The sequence below is a fragment of the Ursus arctos genome, unplaced genomic scaffold, assembly GCF_023065955.2.
Source record: "Ursus arctos isolate Adak ecotype North America unplaced genomic scaffold, UrsArc2.0 scaffold_34, whole genome shotgun sequence".
Taxonomy (NCBI): domain Eukaryota; kingdom Metazoa; phylum Chordata; class Mammalia; order Carnivora; family Ursidae; genus Ursus; species Ursus arctos.
Window position 1 is genome coordinate 18,906,899 of NW_026623030.1, and position 21,827 is coordinate 18,928,725.

The 21,827-nt window shown below is 35.0% G+C and overlaps 1 protein-coding gene across 2 annotated transcripts in view; it reads left to right on the plus strand.

Moving 5' to 3' along the window:
• The window catches only part of MED13L (mediator complex subunit 13L), a 295,013-nt gene that overhangs the window by 129,573 nt on the left and 143,613 nt on the right, over positions 1–21,827 (plus strand). For both annotated transcript variants that reach the window (XM_026514953.4, XM_048221460.2), the window contains exon 3: positions 18,357–18,441. In XM_026514953.4, coding sequence (XP_026370738.1) covers positions 18,357–18,441 — 85 coding nt within the window. The remainder of the gene's footprint in view (positions 1–18,356; positions 18,442–21,827) is intronic.

Consider the following 21,827-nt stretch of genomic DNA (forward strand, 5'->3'; position numbering starts at 1 on the left):
TTGGTCAGATTGTCATAGAAAATGAGCAGTGGAAAATTGAAACTGCACAATCTGGAGAGTTTTATTTTAAAAATAGTTGTTCTTAACCTGAACTAAAGTAAAGTAAGTATAAAACATTTTTTAATGTTATTCCAATGTGGCCAAGAATTTTTTTTTCTTAAATATCTGAAAGTATGATCACCTTCAAAGGAGGAGGTTGTGATTTTCATAGTTAATAAGAAATGCGTAGGCAGTTTCTTGTGAGTCTAAGAAACCTGTTTGTTTCCTGGAAAATCATAGATATTTATGATACCAAGATCCTTTCTGGTATCTGAGATCTCTTAGACAAAAGCATTGATGCTGTGCTTAATGGTGCTTTCAAGTTTTGGTGACTACCCTGGAGGTAAATGGGCATGTGCTGATGCTTCCTATCTTGTGAATAGTCTTATTTATACAGACTCTCTCCCTCGGCAAGGCATAATGTCTGGTTTGGGGCGGCAAAAATCCACTTCCAGATTACTGTCTGTGTATTATATGCCTTTGACTTAATTTAAGTTCACCTTCAAAAGGGCAAAATGGTTAGAGAAAAAATTAAACAGGACAGCATATGCCTAATTGAAAATTAGAAGGGGCCTTGCTTTTTCCAGACTGAAGGATACAAAATGAATATGAATAGTGAATAGTTGTCTAGTTAGTTTAAAAGAGCCATTGTGTTTCAGTTTTTCTCTATTCACCTTCATTTTTAAGCATCTCTGCTGAAAATGGGGTTTTTAGTAATCTAGCTCAGAGTATAATATTTGGGTTATCCTGAAATAGATAACATACATCTTTTAAATATTGTCTCTCAAATCGAGAATTTATCATTGATTTTCATATGTTTAAGTTATACTTGATTTAAAAACATAAATTCTCTTTTAGAAATTTTGAGAAAGGATCACAAAAATTTGATGTCTGTGAATAAGCCAGAGATAGTTGAGAATCCAGGAACAAAAATCATACAAAATTGCTAAAACATACACAGAAATGATTCTACATTAGTTTTCTGCAAAATTTTTTCTGCATTGTTCCCCCCCTGACCCCAAGAGAAAAAAATAAAAGTTTCTCCTGGGCCTTCATAGATGTGGCTTCAGATAATTACATAGGGACTTTATAGAATGGAACAAGTAACATTTATTATACTTACAATTATATCAATATATAATACAAATTTAACAATTTAATGTCGCTCCGTTATTATGTAACTTTATTTTGTTATTTCACATTTGATGAACATGACATATAGTCATTAGAATTAGAGGACATTGTAAATTCTTAGTGAAAGAGGCCTCATATGTAATAATAGTAATAACCTGTAAAGTTGATAACTAGAATCAGTTATGCCTAGAAAAGACAAAGAGCTCTATTTCTGAATGTTAGGATATTCTAATTTCTGCTTATTAGGGTAGAAATTTTATAATTTAGAACTGTCTGATTTTAACACACCAAACTGGTAGGAGACTCACTAGTAACTGCTTTAAATTGTGATAGTTTATTGTCATTATTGTTAAGAGTTTTAATTTAATATAATTTTCTTGATTTTACCCTCAAGAATCCTTCTCATTATTCATTGTAATCTTGCTAATTATCATAGGTTCAGATAAGATCTTATTTTCATCACATCTTTCATTTATACATGTTTCTATAGAAATGTTTTTGTGCTTTAATTATGACCCTGTTTGGTTTCCATGGAAACAATAAAATCACAACTCTGAGAATGTGTACGATGTTCCTTAAATCGTAAGTGGGAAAAAGCTAGGTCTTTTATAGAAAGGGTCTGTTTTGCTATTTTATATAGTGTCAGAATTCTTAGCCTCATGCCATGCTGCCTTGTCATGTATAATATTCGTGTCCAAACAGTTGAGTAACATTAAGTTGTCTTTGAGTAGTAGGTTGTCTTTTGCTCCACTTTCTTGAGGTCACAATGTTTTTCTTTGTGGGAGGTTCTGTGCATTATAGTAAGCGCGCAAGTATTGACATAGCCCTTGTGTGCATGGAGGTGGCATTCTTGCGTGTGAGTGAAGAACTTCTCATGGTCATGTGGTACAAAGCAGCTGATGAGAAAGTGAGCAGCTGGGAAAGGGGTACTTGAGATACAGGAGTAGTTAGGAAAAGCCGCTGGGAGATGACCTTAAGAGTTGAGACCCAGGAATACTCTAGCTACACAGACACAGGGGAATGTAAGGGCAAAGACCTTGAGCTCACTTTGTTGAAGAAAGAGACAGAGGACCAGTACTGTTGAAACTGGAAAGCCAGTAGGGGGGGGGAAGAGATCACTGGAGATGTGATCAGGTGGGACCTTGCAGCAGGCCATGGTAAGGACCTTAAATAGGTTATTAATGCCATGTGAAACCATTGGAGTAGAATTTTCAGCAGAGGAATGCTATGGCTTGATTTAAGTTTTGAAAAGATCCCTTTGGCTTTCTCACTGAGAGTGGTCTCAAGGTGCCGGGAGTGAAAGCTGTGAGAACTGTTAACAAGCTCTTGCGTCTTGAAGAAGCTGGAGTGTAAAAGAAATTCAACTATGATATCTGTACTTTACAGGGTGTTAATATGTATACCTTCTGTCCAAACAACATCTGTTTCATGTTTACTGCGTTGTGTCTTAAGGCTGTTTTCCTTATTATCTGATAAACATTTGAGTTGTAAGTCATTGTTAGAGGTAATATTGTTTTTGAAAATATGCAAATTTTAGCTAGGGTATACATTGTCATTTTAAGGCTATATAGAGGTACTTATATTAAAATGTGGTATAAAAAGCTTGGATAAAAATTTGTAGCAATTATAATTTTTGTTTATTCCATTAAGATATTTGAGCATGCATCTTAAAAGTTGTGGTCATGGAAAAAAAAAAGTTGTGATCATGGTATGTACAGTTGAACTTTTAACCTCTTATTAATCCATATGTAGTTTTTGTTTTTGAAGCACAGTTGAAAACGAGCTTTAAAATTGTGAGCTGTAATAGAGAATTGCATACCTAATAAATAATTAATTTACAACAAATATCTAATGTATATTTCCCAAGAAATATTACAGGCACCACAGAGGCTTTCTGAGTTAAGCCTTTACTATCAAATCTCTCCCCTTGTCCCTTAAGTGGAAAATGCTAATTAAAGTAGCTTTTAATTGTTACGCTTTTTAATAGCTGTTTTTTAAATTGTGGAAAGGAGAGTCAACATGGGCAGGTAACAGTTAACAAAGTAATTATTAATATCATGTATTCCAAAAGGTAATTTGTAAGTTAATTATTTGGCAAATATGTTTCCCCCCACCCCCCCCCCACCCCCCATGACAAACCTATTCTTAACTGGTGGGTAAAGTCTAAGGCTAGCCTGTAAAAAGCTGATTTTACCTGTATGCTTAACTCTACTGTTGATTTGGGTTTTGAGTTTTTAGTTGAGAAAGAGTAGATTGGCTAGGAATTGATTCTATGAATATTTGAAATTTTCACAGTCTATCTTGGAAGGTTTTCCCACATTCTAGTGCACTTCATTAGAATTCTGCAGTTTGAGAGCTGGAAAGAATAGAGAAAGTAGAGATCAACTATGAAAGAAGCAGCAGAGCCAGGGAATTGTTAGCAGAGTGACCCAGGCTTTCTGGGCTTCTGGTTCTCTCTACTCCTCCTTTTTCTGAGTGGTTGGCAAGTTCTGTCTTCTTTGCAAATTCATCGCTTTTGTTTATGTTTTCAAATGAAGCCTCTGTAGAATTTCATTATTTACAATGGATAAAAACTGCAGCAATACTTATTGACATGTAGGGATTTTGGAAAGGGCCAGAGACTTGCTGGGGCTCTTCCGCAGGGCATAGTATTCCTAGGACCCCAGGGAGAAAACCACTGCTGGGCATGGTCTACTCAGCCCTTTCCCGCCCCAGATTGTTCCTTATCCAGAATTACCGGGTCACCTCACTCTCCAATCAAAATGCCATTCTGGCCAAGTTTAGGAAGGAAACTAGGATTGAACTCATTCACGTCATTGTGTAAATAACTGATCTTCATTTCCCAAAGTGCATTCAGATTTCATAATTGAATCATATTACTGCAAGGGAATCTTGTAGTGTTGAACCATCTACATGAAGTGAAAATGTTGGCCATGTTGGAATATTTAGGTCATTTATAAATTTTTTGCTTATGAGTTGGAAACTGCTTAGCTTGTTAAAAGTTTTGGATAAAGACAGATTTTTCCTGGATATGTTTCAGTTTAAAGTTTTGAGAAGCTTTTATTGCTTTCCAATAGGTTGTTTTTGAATTAAAAAAGCATAAATTAGGGGCAGCTGGGTGACACAGCGGTTAAGCATCTGCCTTTGGCTCAGGGCGTGATCATCCCGGCATTATGGGATCGAGCCCCACGTCAGGCTCCTCCGCTAGGAGCCTGCTTCTTCCTCTCCCACTCCCCCTGCTTGTGTTCCCTCTCTCGCTGGCTGTCTCTGTCTCTGTCGAATAAATAAATAAAATCTTTAAAAAAAACATAAATTAATTTTGAAGACTTGAGGGGAGAATTATACATTCTGGCTTTTAAGATTCTTCTAAGAACCAGGTTAATATAACGGAAATTCATATGTAAACCAAGTCATTTGTTAATGCAAAATGTTCTCATTACTAAGAATTCAATTAAGTTGAATTTTTTTAATAAAAATTTTTTTTGTAGTGACATGTTTGATATTAATGATTAATTTTATATCTCCCAAACAGAAGACAGGCAGGAACAGTCATAGTAGTGATTTGATTAGTTTTGGGAAGTCATGACAAAGGAGACTTGAGACACAGAGTATAAATAGTATAGACGTTATCCTCTGTAATAACTTATTTTATTCCAGATGATAAAAGTTTTAAACTTGTATGATTCTAACATAATGTGGTGCATGTCACATTTCTCTTCCAAACATACAGTGTTTAAATGAACGTCAGAGCTCAGTGACCCACTTATACACACATTAAAGATAGGCTGCAGATTTCCTAGTGTCTAAGCCTGTGTGGTATCACAAGTAAGAAAACTAAAATCCAGCAGCTAAAAATTGCTCAAGCATTTTGCCGTTCTATAAAAATTCATTCGTGCTACGTAACTTGTTTTTTTTAAAGCCATTTTAGTTCTCAAAGTTTTGTGAACCACACTTAACTTTTTCTCTTTGCTTGTTTTTGTTTCTTTAGTTACACATTTTCACACATATAAATTGTTTTGCTAGTTTTGTAGCACATTCTTAATTGTAAAATAGTGTTATAGAAAGCTTAAGAAAGAGACTAACCATTTAAAAAAATAATTATACAGATCCACTAACCTTGAGAAAACGCTTTCCAGTAATTTGATTTAACTGTAATCTTTCAATTCCTGGTTAATGTATATTTCTTCTGTTAACCACCTAATTCCCCATAAACAATAACCCAGCAACCTATATGCATGAACCCACAAAAGAGTGTGGTTGCGTGGGAATGTGGAAAATTGGTTCACTTTTCAAAATCCTATAAGAAAATTAACTTTATATATTCCAATATAATGCAACTTATGACTTTTTTCTGTTTAAATTAGGGCTTTTATATCTATAATGCAAACCTTTTGCCAGGTACAGTGATTGATGAGCTGGGGAAATGATAAAAAGATATAAAATAGTTATTCTGCATTCCAGTTTTTAATAAAGAATACATTTCTGGTTTTTTTTTTTTTTAACTGTTTTACTTAAAATAGAAAGCAGGCTTTTTGTTTTGGCCTACCTTTATGTAAAGGGAAAAAAATTACTTTGTAGTAAAACTACATAACAGAAAAAGTCAAGAGAACAAATTATTTTGTAGTAAAGGTAAGATAACGGAAAAAGAGAAGAGGGTTAATATTGCTGTTGAATTCTGTAGTTCTATGGTGAAAGGAATGGAAGGAAGGTAGGTCAATAATAATTACAATTAAGATGACAAAAAAACATTCTGTGTTTTTTTGCCTCCAAAGAATTGGATATGTAGAATGAGATTGCTTGGTAAGGGTCTGTTCTATTTGCCATGGACTGTCTAGCTTAAATGCAGGCTGAAGTACCCATCAGGTCTCAAGGATATGGCACAGAGCCTGGTCTAGAGAAACCTTTGTGTACTAAGTATTCATAGTAGTCATCTCCCCTCCACCCCCCTTCTTTCTCTCTCTCTTTTTGGGCAGATGTTATTTTTGCTACATTTGCTATTTTAACCTGTCAGTTAAAAAATAATTACTATGTCAGTATGGCTGGCGGCTCATATAGGAAAAATATGCTGTCTCTTAATCAAAGGTGATTACAGTTTTTTCCTGTCTGTAAATGTGCTTGTTGTGTAACGAGAATGCATTAGTCTCAGCCTGATGTACGAAATGAAAGGCAGCAAGAAGCAGCACCATTGTTATCACTCCAGGCGTGTCTAATGAATCGTGTTTCCATGTTCTCTCGGTCACGCCGAAGAGTGCCCTCAGCCAGGGCTAAGCCTCCTGTAAAATGCTCTTTAAGATTATTGTAGCAAGAACAGAAATGCTTGGTGAGTGGGGGTTGGGAGAGAAAGCCAACCAGACAGCTGCATTTCAAACAGTTACAGCTGCAAGGATTACTCACTGTAATAGCAGTGACAGACAACTGTTTGAGCTTTAGTGTAAAAGGCAATTTGGGGACTTGCCCTGTGAGAATTTTAGTAGTGGTGGTGGTGGTGGTGGTGGTGGTGGTAGTAGTAGTAGTAGTAGTAGTGGCGGCGGTGTGTGGATGTTTATAAAATGTTTATTTGGTGGTATTAATGATTTAAACTAAATGTTCTAACTGAACTGCGTATCTGGATTTCTTTCTCAAAATTTAATTCTATCTTGTGGTGATTCCTGTTCTAAGAATGTTGATCTTTCTTGTAATTTCTGAGCATGTAGCTTTTTTTTTTTTTTAAAGCATGTAGCTGTTCAATAAATAATAGCCTTTTTTAAAAAAAATCTGCAAGCACAAAGTGGTACAGAAGAAAACAATCTAGCAACCAAAGATAACTTAATTTTGATGGCTGTCCTTCAGGACTTTGTTTATGTTTATTATATAACAAAATTAAGAGCATATTGATAGCTTTAAAAAGTAAAAAGTAAGAGTTTTTTAAAAATCTCTGAAAGGAGTAGCAAATGGGGGCAAGCGTGGTTCTTAGAAGTCAGTAACAGCCTTTGTGCAAGATTTTTTTTTCCCCACTGTGTAGCTAGTAAAGAAACATTGCTGCCTGACTGTTTTCTGTGGCAATTGTCTTTTGAAGGTCTTGTTCAATTTATCTAGAAATTTAGTTTTATGGTCTCCTTCAATTTAAAGTTTAGTAGCTTTACATGGAGTCCTGTGATCCATTGAAATGCTAACTTGGGTCATGTCTCAACTGCTACAATGCTGTGTAGAAACCGTCATTAAAATTCTGGTTATCCTGCAACTGGCAGAGAACTCATGCTGTTAGAGGTTCCTTAGTAAAACATTATACTATTAAAAATTTGAATCACAAATGGTAGCTACACTTGTGGTGAACATAGCATAACATAGAGAAATTGAATTACTATGTTGTACACTTGAAACTAATGTAACATTGTGTGTCAACTATACTCAAATTTAAAAAAATTAGAAAAAAATTTGAATCACAACTGTGCTTCTGTCCAATGAATATTAACAATATTTGTGATTCTTTAAAGTTGCAAGTAGGTCAAAACAAATGGAATATTTTGATCTATATCTTCTATTCTAATTCTTATTTAATTGATTAATTGACATTGGGAAAGTTAAAATCCATTGTCAGTATAGATTTGTTAAGTGATACCAAATATTCTACACCCACAAGTAATTCAAGGAAATCGGAGCTCTAAGTAGGTTGAATTTAATATAAGTCCATTTAGTTATTAATGACTTTAAATATAGATTTTACAAGGCAATCGATGGCAGCATAACTGTGATCAATCGTGTTGTATGTAATTGGATTTTTTATGGGTATAATGCTATTTTCAGAATTAATGTAGCATTATGCACCTTTGTTACTCAATTTTTTATTGTCAATTTTAAGAAAGTAGATACTTCAGAATTCTCTCTGTATTTATCTTTAAAGCATTTCATTTGATGCAACCCATAAAATTAAATTGATAAATGTTTCATTATGCTATCTGCTTAATGCAATTCTTAGGTGACTTAACAGTTTAAAGCAGTTAAAAAAAATAAAGCGGTTAAAAAAACTAGTATGCTTTATAAATTGCAGATAAAGGTAGAAAACAAAGGCAGTGGGCAAATTATAAATCCTGCATTCAGAGCTGTGATATCCTTAGCATTTTGTCACTGAAATCTACCTGGGAAGTAATCTCCTTGTTTTGTGTCCCTTGCTTTAATCTATTTGTATTTCTGGAGTTTGGAGCAAAATTTGATTTTCAGTAATTTTAATGGCTGAATAAGGAGTGCCATCCCTGAAAGTGCCCCTCCCCCCTCCAATATTTGCAATGGCCAATGTGGTTACTGAACTCAATGTTCTGGATAATAGGTTTCATTAGTTTTGATGCCTGAGGTAAAAAAGCAGTAGGTGGGAGTAAGAAGTGTTTTTGATGTCTAGACGTTCATTTCAGCTGTTGCTGCAATATGATACATTAAAAGGAAATATGTATCATAGCTCAGAGGAAATATGTATTCTTTGAAAGTAATTCTGCTTTTAAACTGTGTAAGGCAGGGTGACCTAAATTCTAAAAGCATGAGCTTGAATTTCTTCAAGGTTTCACAATTTTTATGCTCCTCCCTACCTGATTCCATTCTCCCTCCTCCCACTTTTACCCCTTCAAGTAAAGTATGTCAGTTTCATTTGTTGAATTGGAAGGGATATCTTTCCAAGATCTCTGCTGGGAAACAAAAATCATTGAAGTATATGCTGCTTTGATATTTTGCCATATTGACTTTTTTCTGTACCTTTTATATGGCTTTTCTTTCAGAGAATCTTATTAATTCTGCAAGGAGCCATGTTTCTCAAAGTTGAAAGAAGTTATATTACAATTTGTGAAGATTTTGAAAAATTATTTGGGCACTAAGTAATAATTACTATTTAAAATTTCCTTTCTAAAACACTCTCCTGCTCAATGAAAAAACATATAGTACTTTTGCAGTTTAAATATTTGATTATGAGGATTAGTAATATTAAAAAATGTTGAATAACAGCAATGTAAACAAATTCTGATTATAGCTTTTACAACTTAAGTGAGATAACTTACTGCCAAAATAGTTTTTCTTTGTAAATAGGCAGCTGTGGTGCTACTTAGTTTTATTTTTCTGTTTTAGCTTGGCTGTAATCGATCATATAACAACAGGAGAATGTTTTAATTCAGGAATTCTTTGTTTTGGTTGAATCTTGCCACTCATTTATTGTATACACATTTTAGGTCTTTTGGTGCTTTCTTTTCTGAGACTAACAAACTTTTAGAAAAATTCTTCCATTACATCTAAGTAGATTTATAGATCGTCATCTACAGAAATAATCTTATTGCTACTTTATATTCTTAAAGAATTAATAAGTGGTTAAATGTAAACTGGAAAAATAGAATTAGAAAGGCTCTTTCTTTCTTTCTTTCTTTCTTTCTTTCTTTCTTTCTTTCTTTCTTCCTTTCTTTTTAAGATGGAGACAGTATACCTTGGGGAGATTGTAGGTTTCATGAAGATGGGGTTCAGCACCTGTAGGCTCTCTTGTAAATTTCCTGGTGATGCTTTTTCTTCTCAGTTCACCTTGGAAGGGAGATAGAGAATTAAGTAGTGAATGTATCTCCCTTCATTTATAGAAACTTAATTTAGACTAACTAGTAACCTGGTCCATGTCTCTCCCCCACACTCCCCTTACTTCCTGAAGAATCTAAGTATCAAGCAAATGGAATGTTAGTTTAAATTTCACTTTGGGAGGAAGGTATCTCAGAAAAAAATAGTTTAAAAAAGCTAAAGTGTGATTTTCTCTGATTTTATCATGGAGTTGTTTAAGTAGATTACAGGAGCAATTTCAATTTTGTTTAACCTTTGAAAAAATTACCTGCAGCTATTTAGAAAACATTAATTTAAGGTGCAAATTGTGGATCCAAGGGGAAATTTGACTTCAGTGTGGAAGGTTGCCTTTCTAGCTAGCATTAAGAATAAAAGAGGCAGATAGGATGGGTTAACGTAATACTATCCCTATGGGGAAGTGTGGTATAGTGTAAGGAGCATGGGTGTAAGAGTCAGAAAACTTGGACTTGAATCTCATCTTTGCCACTAATCCTCTTAACTGGATATAAGGAGATTTTAGATTGAGGCTGAATCCAATGAAATTTGAAAGGTATGTGCACATCTAATATTAGGTCAACTCAGCACATGTTTATAGATATCTGATATATTCTAGTCACTACAGCTATGAAAGTAAATTGCTTCCCCTTGAGTTTAATTAATGTGATAATTTGTATATTTACTGTTCATAAAAAGTAGATATAAAATACATTTGATCCTGTTAGCTTCTGAATATGGCTACATATGACTCTAGATTCTTGGATTTATTAGTTGTGTGACCTTGGGCAAGTTTAAGATCTTTAAGCCTTAGTTTTCTTATTTATAAAATGGAGATTAGAATAAACTGTATTGGTCAGAATTCTTAGTTGCAAACTAAGAAGAGGAGTTGATTAAAAGAATGTTGAGTGTTCACAGAACTATTTGTCTGTGGATCAGTGCTGCACACTTGGTTTGATGAGAACACTGTGCCATCACCCCTGATACTAGATGCTGCAGTACCTCTGCTACTTTAGCATCAGAAACTTGATCTGACAGCCTCTCTCTCTAGTGGTGACAGAAATACCTATGTCTACTCTCTTCTGTGTCACTACATCCAGAGTCAAAGGTGTGGTGCAGGAGCATCTAGTGGACTTAAGCATATATGTCCTTGTCCATATTGCAGGAGAGGATGGAAGAGAGCATCTCTTTTCAGCTCTTGTTAGGGGTGACTGTATTTGACACCCAGCAGAACTTACGAAGTAGGCAATTCCCAGTGATAAGAAGAAGTCAGATACTGAGTGGCTGAAGTGAATGCCACATGTCCTTTACTCTGTATCATAGCATTGTGGTGAAAACGTTCTCCCCACCCCCCATTTATAGGTAGTGCTCGATTCAAAGCTTGGCACATAGAATAAAGCTTCAGAAATTTAGAAAGGTTGTTTCCTAGGTAGAACATCAGCCTTGACTAGAACTTATTTTATCTTACTGTTATTTTAAAATAAAGGACCTTTTTTTTTTCTTCAATGTTTGATAGCTGTACTGCAAAGGATTTAAAGTTGTTGTTGTCTTATAGTGGTTTTCAAAATCTATATTAGCTTTTTGAGAGCATTCCTAATTTCTAGCCTGGTGCTTGAGGCATAACATAGCCAAGAACTGTGGGCCAGTGTGTGTTGGCCAAATATCTGTTAGATTCCAAAAAGGCTATTCTAGAATTTTTTTTAAAAAGATTTTATTTATTTATTTGACAGAGGTAGAGACAGCCAGCGAGAGAGGGAACACAAGCAGGTGGAGTGGGAGAGGAAGAAGCAGGCTCATAGCGGAGGAGCCTGATGTGGGGCTCGATCCCATAACACCGGGATCACGCCCTGAGCCTAAGGCAGACGCTTAACCGCTGTGCCACCCAGGCGCCCCGCTATTCTAGAATTTAACTTGTGTTGACATTTTAGAGATTCATCGAAATGTCCATTGCTCTTGTATTTCTGGAAGTTTTGCCCATGGAGTAGATAAGAAAGTTTGGTCTGACTTTTGTTCCTTTCTATAAGTATGCTTGTTATATAAAATTTTTGTAATTTAAAAGTGTAGCAAAACAATGCATTATCCTTAAATGCATGGCCTAATTGATATTATTTACTAGAGGGGTTATCCTTGATTACAGTGGTTGACTTCCAATAAATTATTGACTACTCTTACATCTTTAATATATAAGATGAAATTTAGATGTTCATATGAAGTCCAAATACTGTGCCCTTGTAAATGACCTCTGCTGACTTATATTCTAAATTTTACTGGTTAGTTTATAGGATAATTTATAATTTTCTGTTGTTTCTTAAGCTTTAGTATACTTAAACAAGACTTTAGTCTGATTTGTTTTGCTTTGTGTTACTACTTTCTTCTCAGCCTTCTATTAAATTGGTGCCTAAACTTTACATAAATTTATATAATAAAAAGTAAATTTATGAGAATTATCGTATAAAAAGTAATATAAGGGTATTTTTCAGACTTTCAGTATCTGAAAAATTTTTGAGAAATGTTTTAGAGAAATATTTGTTTTCTTTGTATTATTTGCAGTATTTAAAACGAAGTACTTAATACAGTTTGTATTATAAGGGTGGACCACTCTAGTCTGTAGTCTCTTGTGGGTGAAACTGTTTTTTGCGTTTTGTTTTTTTTTGCTTTTAATAATTTGTGAATGAAGGTTAACCAAATAAATCATATTGTTTGGATAAAAACAATCACGTTCAGTGTACATAGGTTTAGAGTGGGAGTCCTTCTGATTCATATCCTGTTCTCATTTTCAACACTAAAAATATAAAAAAAAATCAATGTAAGTGTATTCATAATGGCATAGGTTCAGAAGAAGCTGTGTCTAGTAGTAAAATGAGTTTATGTAGAGCAGTAAAAGATTGTAGGTTCTACTGTTTTTAGTGTATAGTTCTTTTTTTTTTCTTTTTTAAGATTTTATTTATTTATTCGACAGAGATAGAGACAGCCAGCGAGAGAGGGAACATAAGCAGGGGGAGTGGGAGAGGAAGAAGCAGGCTCATAGCGGAGAAGCCTGATGTGGGGCTCGATCCCAGAACGCTGGGATCACGCCCTGAGCTGAAGGCAGACGCTTAACGACTGAGTCACCCAGGCGCCCCAGTTTTTAGTGTATAGTTCTACAAGTTCTGCCAAATGTACACAGTTATGTATAACCACCACCACAATCAAGATGTAGAACAGTTCCATGATCCCCCAAATTTCCCATGCCCCTTTGTTATCAACAACTCCCATTCTAGGGATAGGAATGGGAATCCATTGAACAGTTTACATTACCTTAAATTTGCCTTTGCGAGAATGCCCTATGAATGAATCATAAAGCATGTGGCTTTTTGAGTTTGATGGCTTTTTTTCACCTAGCATGATATTCATCCATGTTTTAAGTGTATCAGTTCCTTTTCTTTCTTTCCTTCCTCCTTCTCCCTCCCTCCCTCTCTCTCTTTCTCTCCCTCTCTCTCTTTCTCTCCCTTTCTTTCTTTCTTTCTTTCTTTCTTTCTTTCTTTCTTTCTTTCTTTCTTTCTTTCTCGGACTTATTTATTAGAGCGAGAGAGAGAAAGCACTGAGGGGCGTGTGAGCTAGGGTATGGACAGAGGGACAGGGAGGGAGAGAATCTTTAAGCAGACTCCCAGCCGAGCACAGATCCCTACACAGGGCTGATACCAGGGTCCTGAGATCATGACCTGAGCTGAAATCAAAAGCCGGCCACTTAACTGACGGAGCTACCCAGGTGCCTTTTATTTCTGAATAGTATCCCAGTGTATGGATTGTCTACTGTTTGTTCTTTCCCCAGTTGAGGGACTTTTGGGTGGTTTCCATTCCCCGGCATTTTTGGAAAAACAACAACAACAACAAACCAGCTATAAATATTTGCTGCAGTTTTTCATGTGGACACAAATTCTTATTCTACTTGAACACACACACACACACACACACACACACACACACACACGATGGATATTGCTGGGCTGTATGGCAAGTGTATGTTTAACTTCAGAAAAAATTGACAAAGTCACCTTTTCCAAAGCGGCTGTACTATTTTTGCATTCCTGTCAGCAGTACATGACCATTGCGATTACTCTGTATGCTCACTAGCACTTAATATGTTCAGTTTTTCTTTTAAGCCATTCTAATATATGATACTGTGATTTTAATTTGTATCTCCTTAATGACTGGTGATGTTTTGAGCATCTCTTCATGTTTTTATGTGCCATTTATGTATCTTCTTTGGTGAAATGTTTGTTCAGATCTATTGTCCATTATCTAAAATGTTTTTTTCCCCCTTGGTGTTGAGTATTGAGATTTTTAAAGAAGAGTATCATATTGTAAATACAAGTTCTTGTCAGATATGTGATTTGTAACTGCTTATCCTTCATCTGTGGCTTGACTTTTTTGTAGCTGAACATAACTTTTCTGTGTTTTTTTTTGAAAAGCAGAGTTCTTTATTTTGATGAAGCCCTATTGAATAATTTCATTATGGATCATGGTCTTGGTGTCATATCTAAGAAATCTTTGCTAACCTAAACTTTATATAAAGATTTTCTTATGTTTTTGAAATTTTTATAGTTTTAGGTTTTGCATTTTGGGGTTTATATTTCTATATGGTATGGCCTATGATTTGAAGCTCATTTATTCATATTCATTTATTTCAGCACCATTTGTTGAAAAGACTGTTCTTTCTCCACTGAATTACCTTTGTACCATTTTTGGAAGTCGATTGACCATATGTTTGTGGGTCTGTTTGTGGACTCTTTGTTCTGGTCTGTTGTTCTATATATCTGTTCTATCTCTAGTACCACACTATCTTGTCAATTCTAGTTCTGTAGTAAATCTGGAAATCAGGTGGTGTAAGTCTCCTAGCTATATTTTTCTTTTACCACATTATTTTGGGTATTCTAGTTCCCTTTGCTTTGTCATATAAATGCAGTTTTTCTCTTTCTATAGAAAATCCTGCAGAGATTTTTGATTATAATTCAATTGACTCTATAGATTCATTTTAGAAGAATTGACATCTTGACAATAACTTTTTCTGTCCGTGATCAATATATACCTCTACATTTGTTTATGTCTTTTTTATTTCATTTATCATTATCACAGTTTTTAGCATTTGGATCTTGCACATAATTTGTAAGTTTTATATCCAAGGACTTCATGGGTTTTGGTGCTATTAAAAATGATTATCTTAAAAAAATGCAATTTCTTACTCATAATAGTATATAGGAATATGATTTTTCTTGTTAATGTTGGTTTTAGTATTCTCTGTTCTAGCTAAACTCATTTTTAGATCTACTAGCTTTTTTTCTGTTGATTCTGTAGGATTTTCTAATAGTCATGTCATCTGTGAATAGAGATGTTGTATTTCTTCTATTCCAGTTAGTATGCCGGTATTTTTTTTTTTTTCTTGCCTTATTGTATTGGCTGACACCTCCACTAAAATAGGAGTTGTGAAAGCAGACATCCATTCCCCCTGATATTAGGGGGAAAATATTAAGTCTTTTGATATTAAATATGATATTAGTTGTAGGTTTTTTGTGATTGTTCTTTTAAGAATTTTTTTGAAGGGAAAAAATCAGTTCTACAGTCTGTTTTAAAATTGTTGAAATCATGATAAAATTATAATGGTATCTAAAAATTGCAGTTGGCATTGCTCAAACTTGTTTAGTATTCCACATTGTGTGATTGGACAGCTGTAACACCTAAACATTTCAGATAAAGTATTTCAGGACCATTTGAGGAAGAAATAGAGAGTTATGGTTGTTGTCTGAGATGGGGCGCCCGGGTGGCTCAGTTGTTAAGCATCTGTCTTGGGCTCAGGGCGTGATCCCAGTGTTCTGGAATCGAGCCTGCTTCTTCCTCTCCCACTCTCGCTGGCTGTCTCTCTCTGTCAAATAAATAAAATCTTAAAAAAAAAAAACACACAACATTTCAGATAAAGTATTTCAGGGCCATTTGAGGAAGAAATAGAGAGTTATGGTTGTTGTCTGAGAACTTTGACGTCTTCTGTTAAGGTCAGAGTAGCACTAGCCTTAAAAAATGATATCATGAGGAAGCAATTAGACTTGAATATGAAGTATTCTATAAGATACCTAACTGGTTTTGTCATTAAGTTAATGGCATGTTGGAAAAAAGGTGAGCTGTTATAGAGTAAGGAGACTTAAGAGATATGACAAGGGAGGCCATTGACCTTGTTTAAGTTCTGATTTGATGTATACCAAACTATGTACTTTATATCAAGAAGAACAAAAAGAAAAAGCAGGGTGGTTGAAGCAGATGACAAAGTGTTGATAATTTGGTTTAGAAATTTATTGGTCCTGTTACTTTAAAGTATGTTTGAAGATTTTAATTAATAATTTATATATACATTTTTGAAGATTTTATTTTTTTATCTGTCAGAGAGAGAGAGAGTGCACACAAGCAGGGGGAGTGGCAGGGCAGAGGGGGAAGCAAGCTCCCCACCAAGCAGGGAGCCTGACGTGGGACTTGATCCCAGGACCCTGGGATCATGACCTGAGCCAAAGTCAGACACCCAACCGACTGAGCCATCCAGGCATCCTAGTAATTTTTTTTTTTTTTTTTTTTTTTTTTTAAACAACGTGCAGAATAGGTGTCACCAACTTGGAAAAAAATCTTGGAAAGAAGAGTGGAACTCTTCACAAATGCTGCATCACCAGCACTCTTTATGACACAAGAGACTGTTATGTAGAAAAACACTGACACTAGTGACCAAGTTGAAATGTGATTCAGAAGAGTCACACACTGAATGCTGATGACGTTTTAGGAATTTTAACCTTTTTTGTTTGGGGGGGCTTATATTGTCCGTTTATCTATGTACAGTAATGATATTTGAAAAACATATCAATAGGGCGCCTGGGTGGCTCAGTCAGTTAAGCCTCCACTCCTGGTTTTGGCTCAGGTCATGATTTCAGGATCATGGGATCCAGCTCAGCTTTGGGTCCGGTGCTCAGCAGGAAGTCTGATGCTCTGCTTCTCTTTCCCTCTCTCTCTGCCCCTCCCCCCTGCTTGCTCGCTCAATCTCTCTCTCTCTCTCTCTCAAATAAACAAATCTTAAAAAAAGAAAAACATGTCAATCTTTAAATAATTGTACATAAAATCCTAAGTGATAAGAACCATGTTATAGTTTAATTGGCAGCTTACCTCCACCCCTTCACCTCCAGTGATGTATAAAAAAATTGTGTTTCTTAAAATTGATGGTGTCTTACAGCCAGTGAGACACATTAGGAAGAAAAGCAAATTAATATGGGGTGTTCATTTTATTGAAATGTTAGCTCTCTTTCTCACCCAGGAAGAGCTCTCCCCAGAAGATAAATGTGTGATAACACAGATTCATGACACCTTCATTCAGAGGATTGTAGAAAACTTTTGGTTGGTTTGTCTTGAACAGAGGCAATCTGTTGCTAGCAGGAATGTTTGTTTATTTGCTGTACTTTATTTCCATTTCTTTAGTGATGAATAATGTTTCTGACGGAGGTTGCTTTGGGTAAATTTGGTAAATCATGGTTAGCCACATAGGCAGGAAAATAAAAACCTATCTGACATACCAAAAATAAAATTATCCAGTTTTATCATTTAAAAAAAGTCCTATAGATAAAACCCATGATTGTAAATACACTTTTTCTAATTCTGTGTGACTAGAGAATATGGAGATGCATTTTGAGATGTCTTTTGGTATGGTAAAAGCATTACAAATGCATTGTGGATTTAACGTGTGTTTTAATCCTCTGTCAAAATTTTCTCTGGTGAGTGCTTTTGTCAAGATAAGTAAAAGGTAGAGAAAATTTTCTTCTGCAAATGTCGCTTCCGTCCTTCCAATTTTTTGCTATCTTGAACTGAACTAATATAATTTAAAAGGAAATTAGGTGTCTTCTCTAGGGTGTTTTATATCCTTTTATATATGAAAAGAATGTTAGGAATGCATGGGGCATTGTTAGACTATTGGATTCTCTTGGTGTTAGAGTTACTTGTGACTCAGTGTTATATTTCCAAGGCAAATACCTTTTTTTCCAAAATGTCAAATATTAATGAAATTATGAGTTTAGGAAATAAATTTGGTTTTGTATTAAGATTTAATTTCCTGGCATTTCCCCTAAAATCATGTCCTTAAAATCCTATTGAGATACTGCCTTTAGAACATTTAAGGAAATTTGAGTAACTGACGTTTTTGAATATTTTCTCGTTTTAGTTTTTCCTCTAAAAATACAGATGCTAACCTTAGCTTTAGTTTGTCACATTTTGTTATCTTTAGATAGAATTTTAACAAAATTTGTCTTTGTGGCGCTGTTAGGTGGAAAGATTAATTTGAGAATTTAAAATGATTTCAAATTTTGAAGAGTCGGGTTGGAAAGTCTTTTGCTGGAGAGGGGTTGTACCATGCTTATATTCTGAAGACTTTAAAACTGAGACATGTTAGTTCCTTCTGTACGTAGGGTTTTTTTTTATGACTTTAGGCAAGTATTTGACTTCCTTTCTCAGTTTCAGCATGAGATCATTCATTTCAATGAATTCTTTAACTTTGCTTTAGAGAAATGTTTTGAAAGTTAATTTTTATTTGGACGCCTTTCTTACTAGTTCAATTTTTTGTTTTGTTTCGCTTTTTTCAGTTGTGGAAGAAGGACTTTGGGAAAATGGCCTTTCCTATGAGTGTCGGACACTGCTCTTCAAAGCGATCCACAATCTGTTAGAAAGGTAAGAGAAGGAACAGCATCACAGTTCTTTTGAGACACTCAGGTGTAATGCTGGACAGTCCCAGGTTTTCCTGTAATTCTCAAAATGCTTTCACATACAATTTTATGAAGATAAAATTCTATAAATCTCATTTCTTTTATATTGATATAATTTCAACCTTAGAGAAGTTTCAGGAATAACACAAAAGAACTTCATATATCCTTTTACTCAGATTCACCAATAGTTTTTCTTTTACCCGGTTTGCTTCATACTCTGTGTGATTGCTTGCCCTTTTACTCTTAACATGTGTATTTTAAATTTATTTCCTGAGCCACTCAAGAGTCATTTGCGCACTTGAGATTGTTCTTTCTTTAACCCCTAAGTGTTTAGGTGTACATTTCCTAAGGACAAGGATATTTTCTCATGTAAGCACTGTACAATTATGAAAATTAGGAAATCTAGCATTGATAAAATGCCATTATCTAATCTGTAGTTCAGCTCAGATGTTATCAGTGTGCCAGTTATGTCCTTGATATCTTAAACCCCTTTCCCCCAAGATCCAATCCATGATCATACATTTTAGTTTTCATGTCTCTTTAAATTTAGAAGTGTTCCTTAGCCTTTCTTTTTCTTTCTTGACATTGACATTTTGAATGAGTTCAGGCCATATGTTTTATATAATGTCCCTCAATTTGAGATAGATTCTTCATGATTAGATTTAGGTTATGTGTGTTGTAGTGATACCACAGAAGGGATGTTGTGTCCTTCTTAGTATGTCAAAGCAGGAGGCCTATGATTTCTGTGTCAGTGATATTAACATTGTTGATCACTTGTTTGAAGTGGTGTTTCGTCAGATTTCTACACTGTAAATTAGTAAGTACATGTTAATTGTGACCTTTGTTAATTCTGTCTTTGTAATTATTAAGTAATTTGTGGCCAGATACAATGAGATTGTGTAATTATCCTGTTACCACGTTTTGACTCATGTTTTATCTTCTATTGTCTAAATCAGTTAGTAGAGTTATGGCTGTAATGTTAATTTTCAAATGTCACCTTTCTCTTTGCTTTCATTGTTTGACATTCTTTTTGTAAGGAAGAGCTTTTCATTTTCTCATGTACACATGCATGTATGTTTTTAATCTCCCGTAATCTTTTTAGCTATATAAATTTGGGGAAATGGGTTTCTGTTTTATTCAATGGATTATACTTCATTACTACCATCATTTATTTTGTTGTGTAAATTCTTCCAGATTTGGCCAGGGGAAGCCCCTTCATGATGGCTTCTCTGGCCTTTTGACCTGTCATTGTTCTTGTGCTTCCTTACTTTATGGCATAACAGTATATTCCTGGATCGGATAGCATCTTAAGGGGAAAAACAGATGAGCAAGAATGTGTTAATTAAGAACTTCTATGGGAAAAACTTTTTTCACTTCTCTTTTTGAGTCTTTATTTGGTACTTTGAGGTGATCAAAGTTGAAAGGACATTCTGGTACCATTCAGTTCCTTATCCAAGCTGTTAGTTATGGTGATGTCACTACAGTGTTAATGCTTAGGGGACCTAAGCTGCAGTTGATAAGTTGTCACCATTTAAGTCACTCAAAAAGACCTTTCCCACCAAATTTATCCTTTTCATTCTGAACTTCAGTTTCTACCTCTGTGCTTTGGAGTGGACCTAGAAGTCATCCATCTGTTACTAAGGTAGTATATTTTAGAAGCATTGATTTTTGAGAGTTGAGTACTCTTAAATATGTCAAATATTTGATAATTCTCTCTCCCACTGCAAAATAAAACAAAAGTACACACAAAGTCCCTTTAGGAAAATGTGGAAACTTGACTGTTTCTATAATCCGATGCCATAACAAAGCTCCTGTTATCTGTAAAATAAAGTACCGCACCTTTAAAGCCTTTTTTTTTTTTTTAAGATTTTATTTATTTATTTGACAGAGCACACAAGAAGGAGAGCAGCAGAGGGAGAGTTCTGGAGAAGCAGGCTCTCTGCTGAGCAGGGAGTCCGATGGGGGCTCGATTCCAGGACCCTGGGATCATGACCTGAGCTGAAGGCAGACGCTTAACCAACTGAACCACCCACGGCCTCCCTAAATACAGTCTTTTTGATGTAAATTTGTAATGTATGTGGAACAAAACACATATTTTAAAAAATAGCTCACTGTGTTTTTTTTAAATTTTTTTCAGAAAAAATAATTTATGGTTGAACTGTATTCTTTTCAGTGTTTTGTGATTTAAATGGAAGAAAATTAGAAGAACAGAAATACCGGGAGAGAAGAAAAATGCAGATAATTCATTTATTCTTTGCTCATGAATTCCAAATCTGTGATGAAAACTTAAGTTCAGGGGCGCCTTGGGTGTCTCAGTTGGTTGAGGGTCTGTCTTCGGCTCAGGTCATGATCCCAGGGTCCTGGGATCGAGCCCCATGTTGGCCTCCCTGCTCACGGGGGAGCCTGCTTTTCCCCCTGCTCATGTGTGCGAGTGTACGCACGTGCACTTACGTATACGCGCTTTCTTTCAGACAGATAGATAGATAGATAGATAGATAAATAAATAAATAAATAAATAAATAAATAAATAAAGTCTTTTAAAAAACTCCTGAAGTTCAGGTTGAGTTATTTGATAGGAAAGTTAATTGTGACATATGCAGTGTGTCATAGAATAAAGCTTCGGATGGTTCTAAAGAACTTGGGGTTAGACCTTGGTTTGATTTTACAGTCTTTTGCTTGGACAGTTACCCTAACCTCACCAAGCCTGAGTAAACACCTTTAAATTAAGTATCAGATACTGTGCACCTTGCGTTTTTGTTAGATGATGTATGCTGCATAATACTTGACCTATTGTTACTGTTCAAGAATTTTTAATTCCTTTCCCCATAAATTTATTACTTTTCATACTTTGATTTGAATCCTCTTATAAGACTTTATTTTGAAATAAAACAGTATTTCTCTTAGAAAATAATTAATAATCAAGCTGTTTAGCTCCCTTACTACAATTAGAATGGACAAGTTGAGACTTTCTTGAAAAATTGTAATAATTCCTTTGTCTTTCAAAGTAATGTTCTCTTTTCACCAAACTTAGCTGTGTTGCATGTGTGAAAATTACTCTGCTTGTGAGGCAAGGAATCATTTTAAATGGTTTGTTTTTAGCTCTATTTATTGTCACCAGAAACTGGCTTGGCTAACACATGCTTGCCCTTTGTTTGTCCCTAGCTTAGACCATTTGCTGTAAACTTACTTAATTTGTTTACAACCTAAATTTATTGAAATACAGTTTACTATCTTATTCCTGACCTGGCAATTTTCTGTCATGCCTTTCCATTTCTATTCAGAAAGATCAATGGGGTTTCCTGTTGAGGGTGTTTTGAGTTTCTAGCATGAAAGCCAGAATTGAGGTTATTG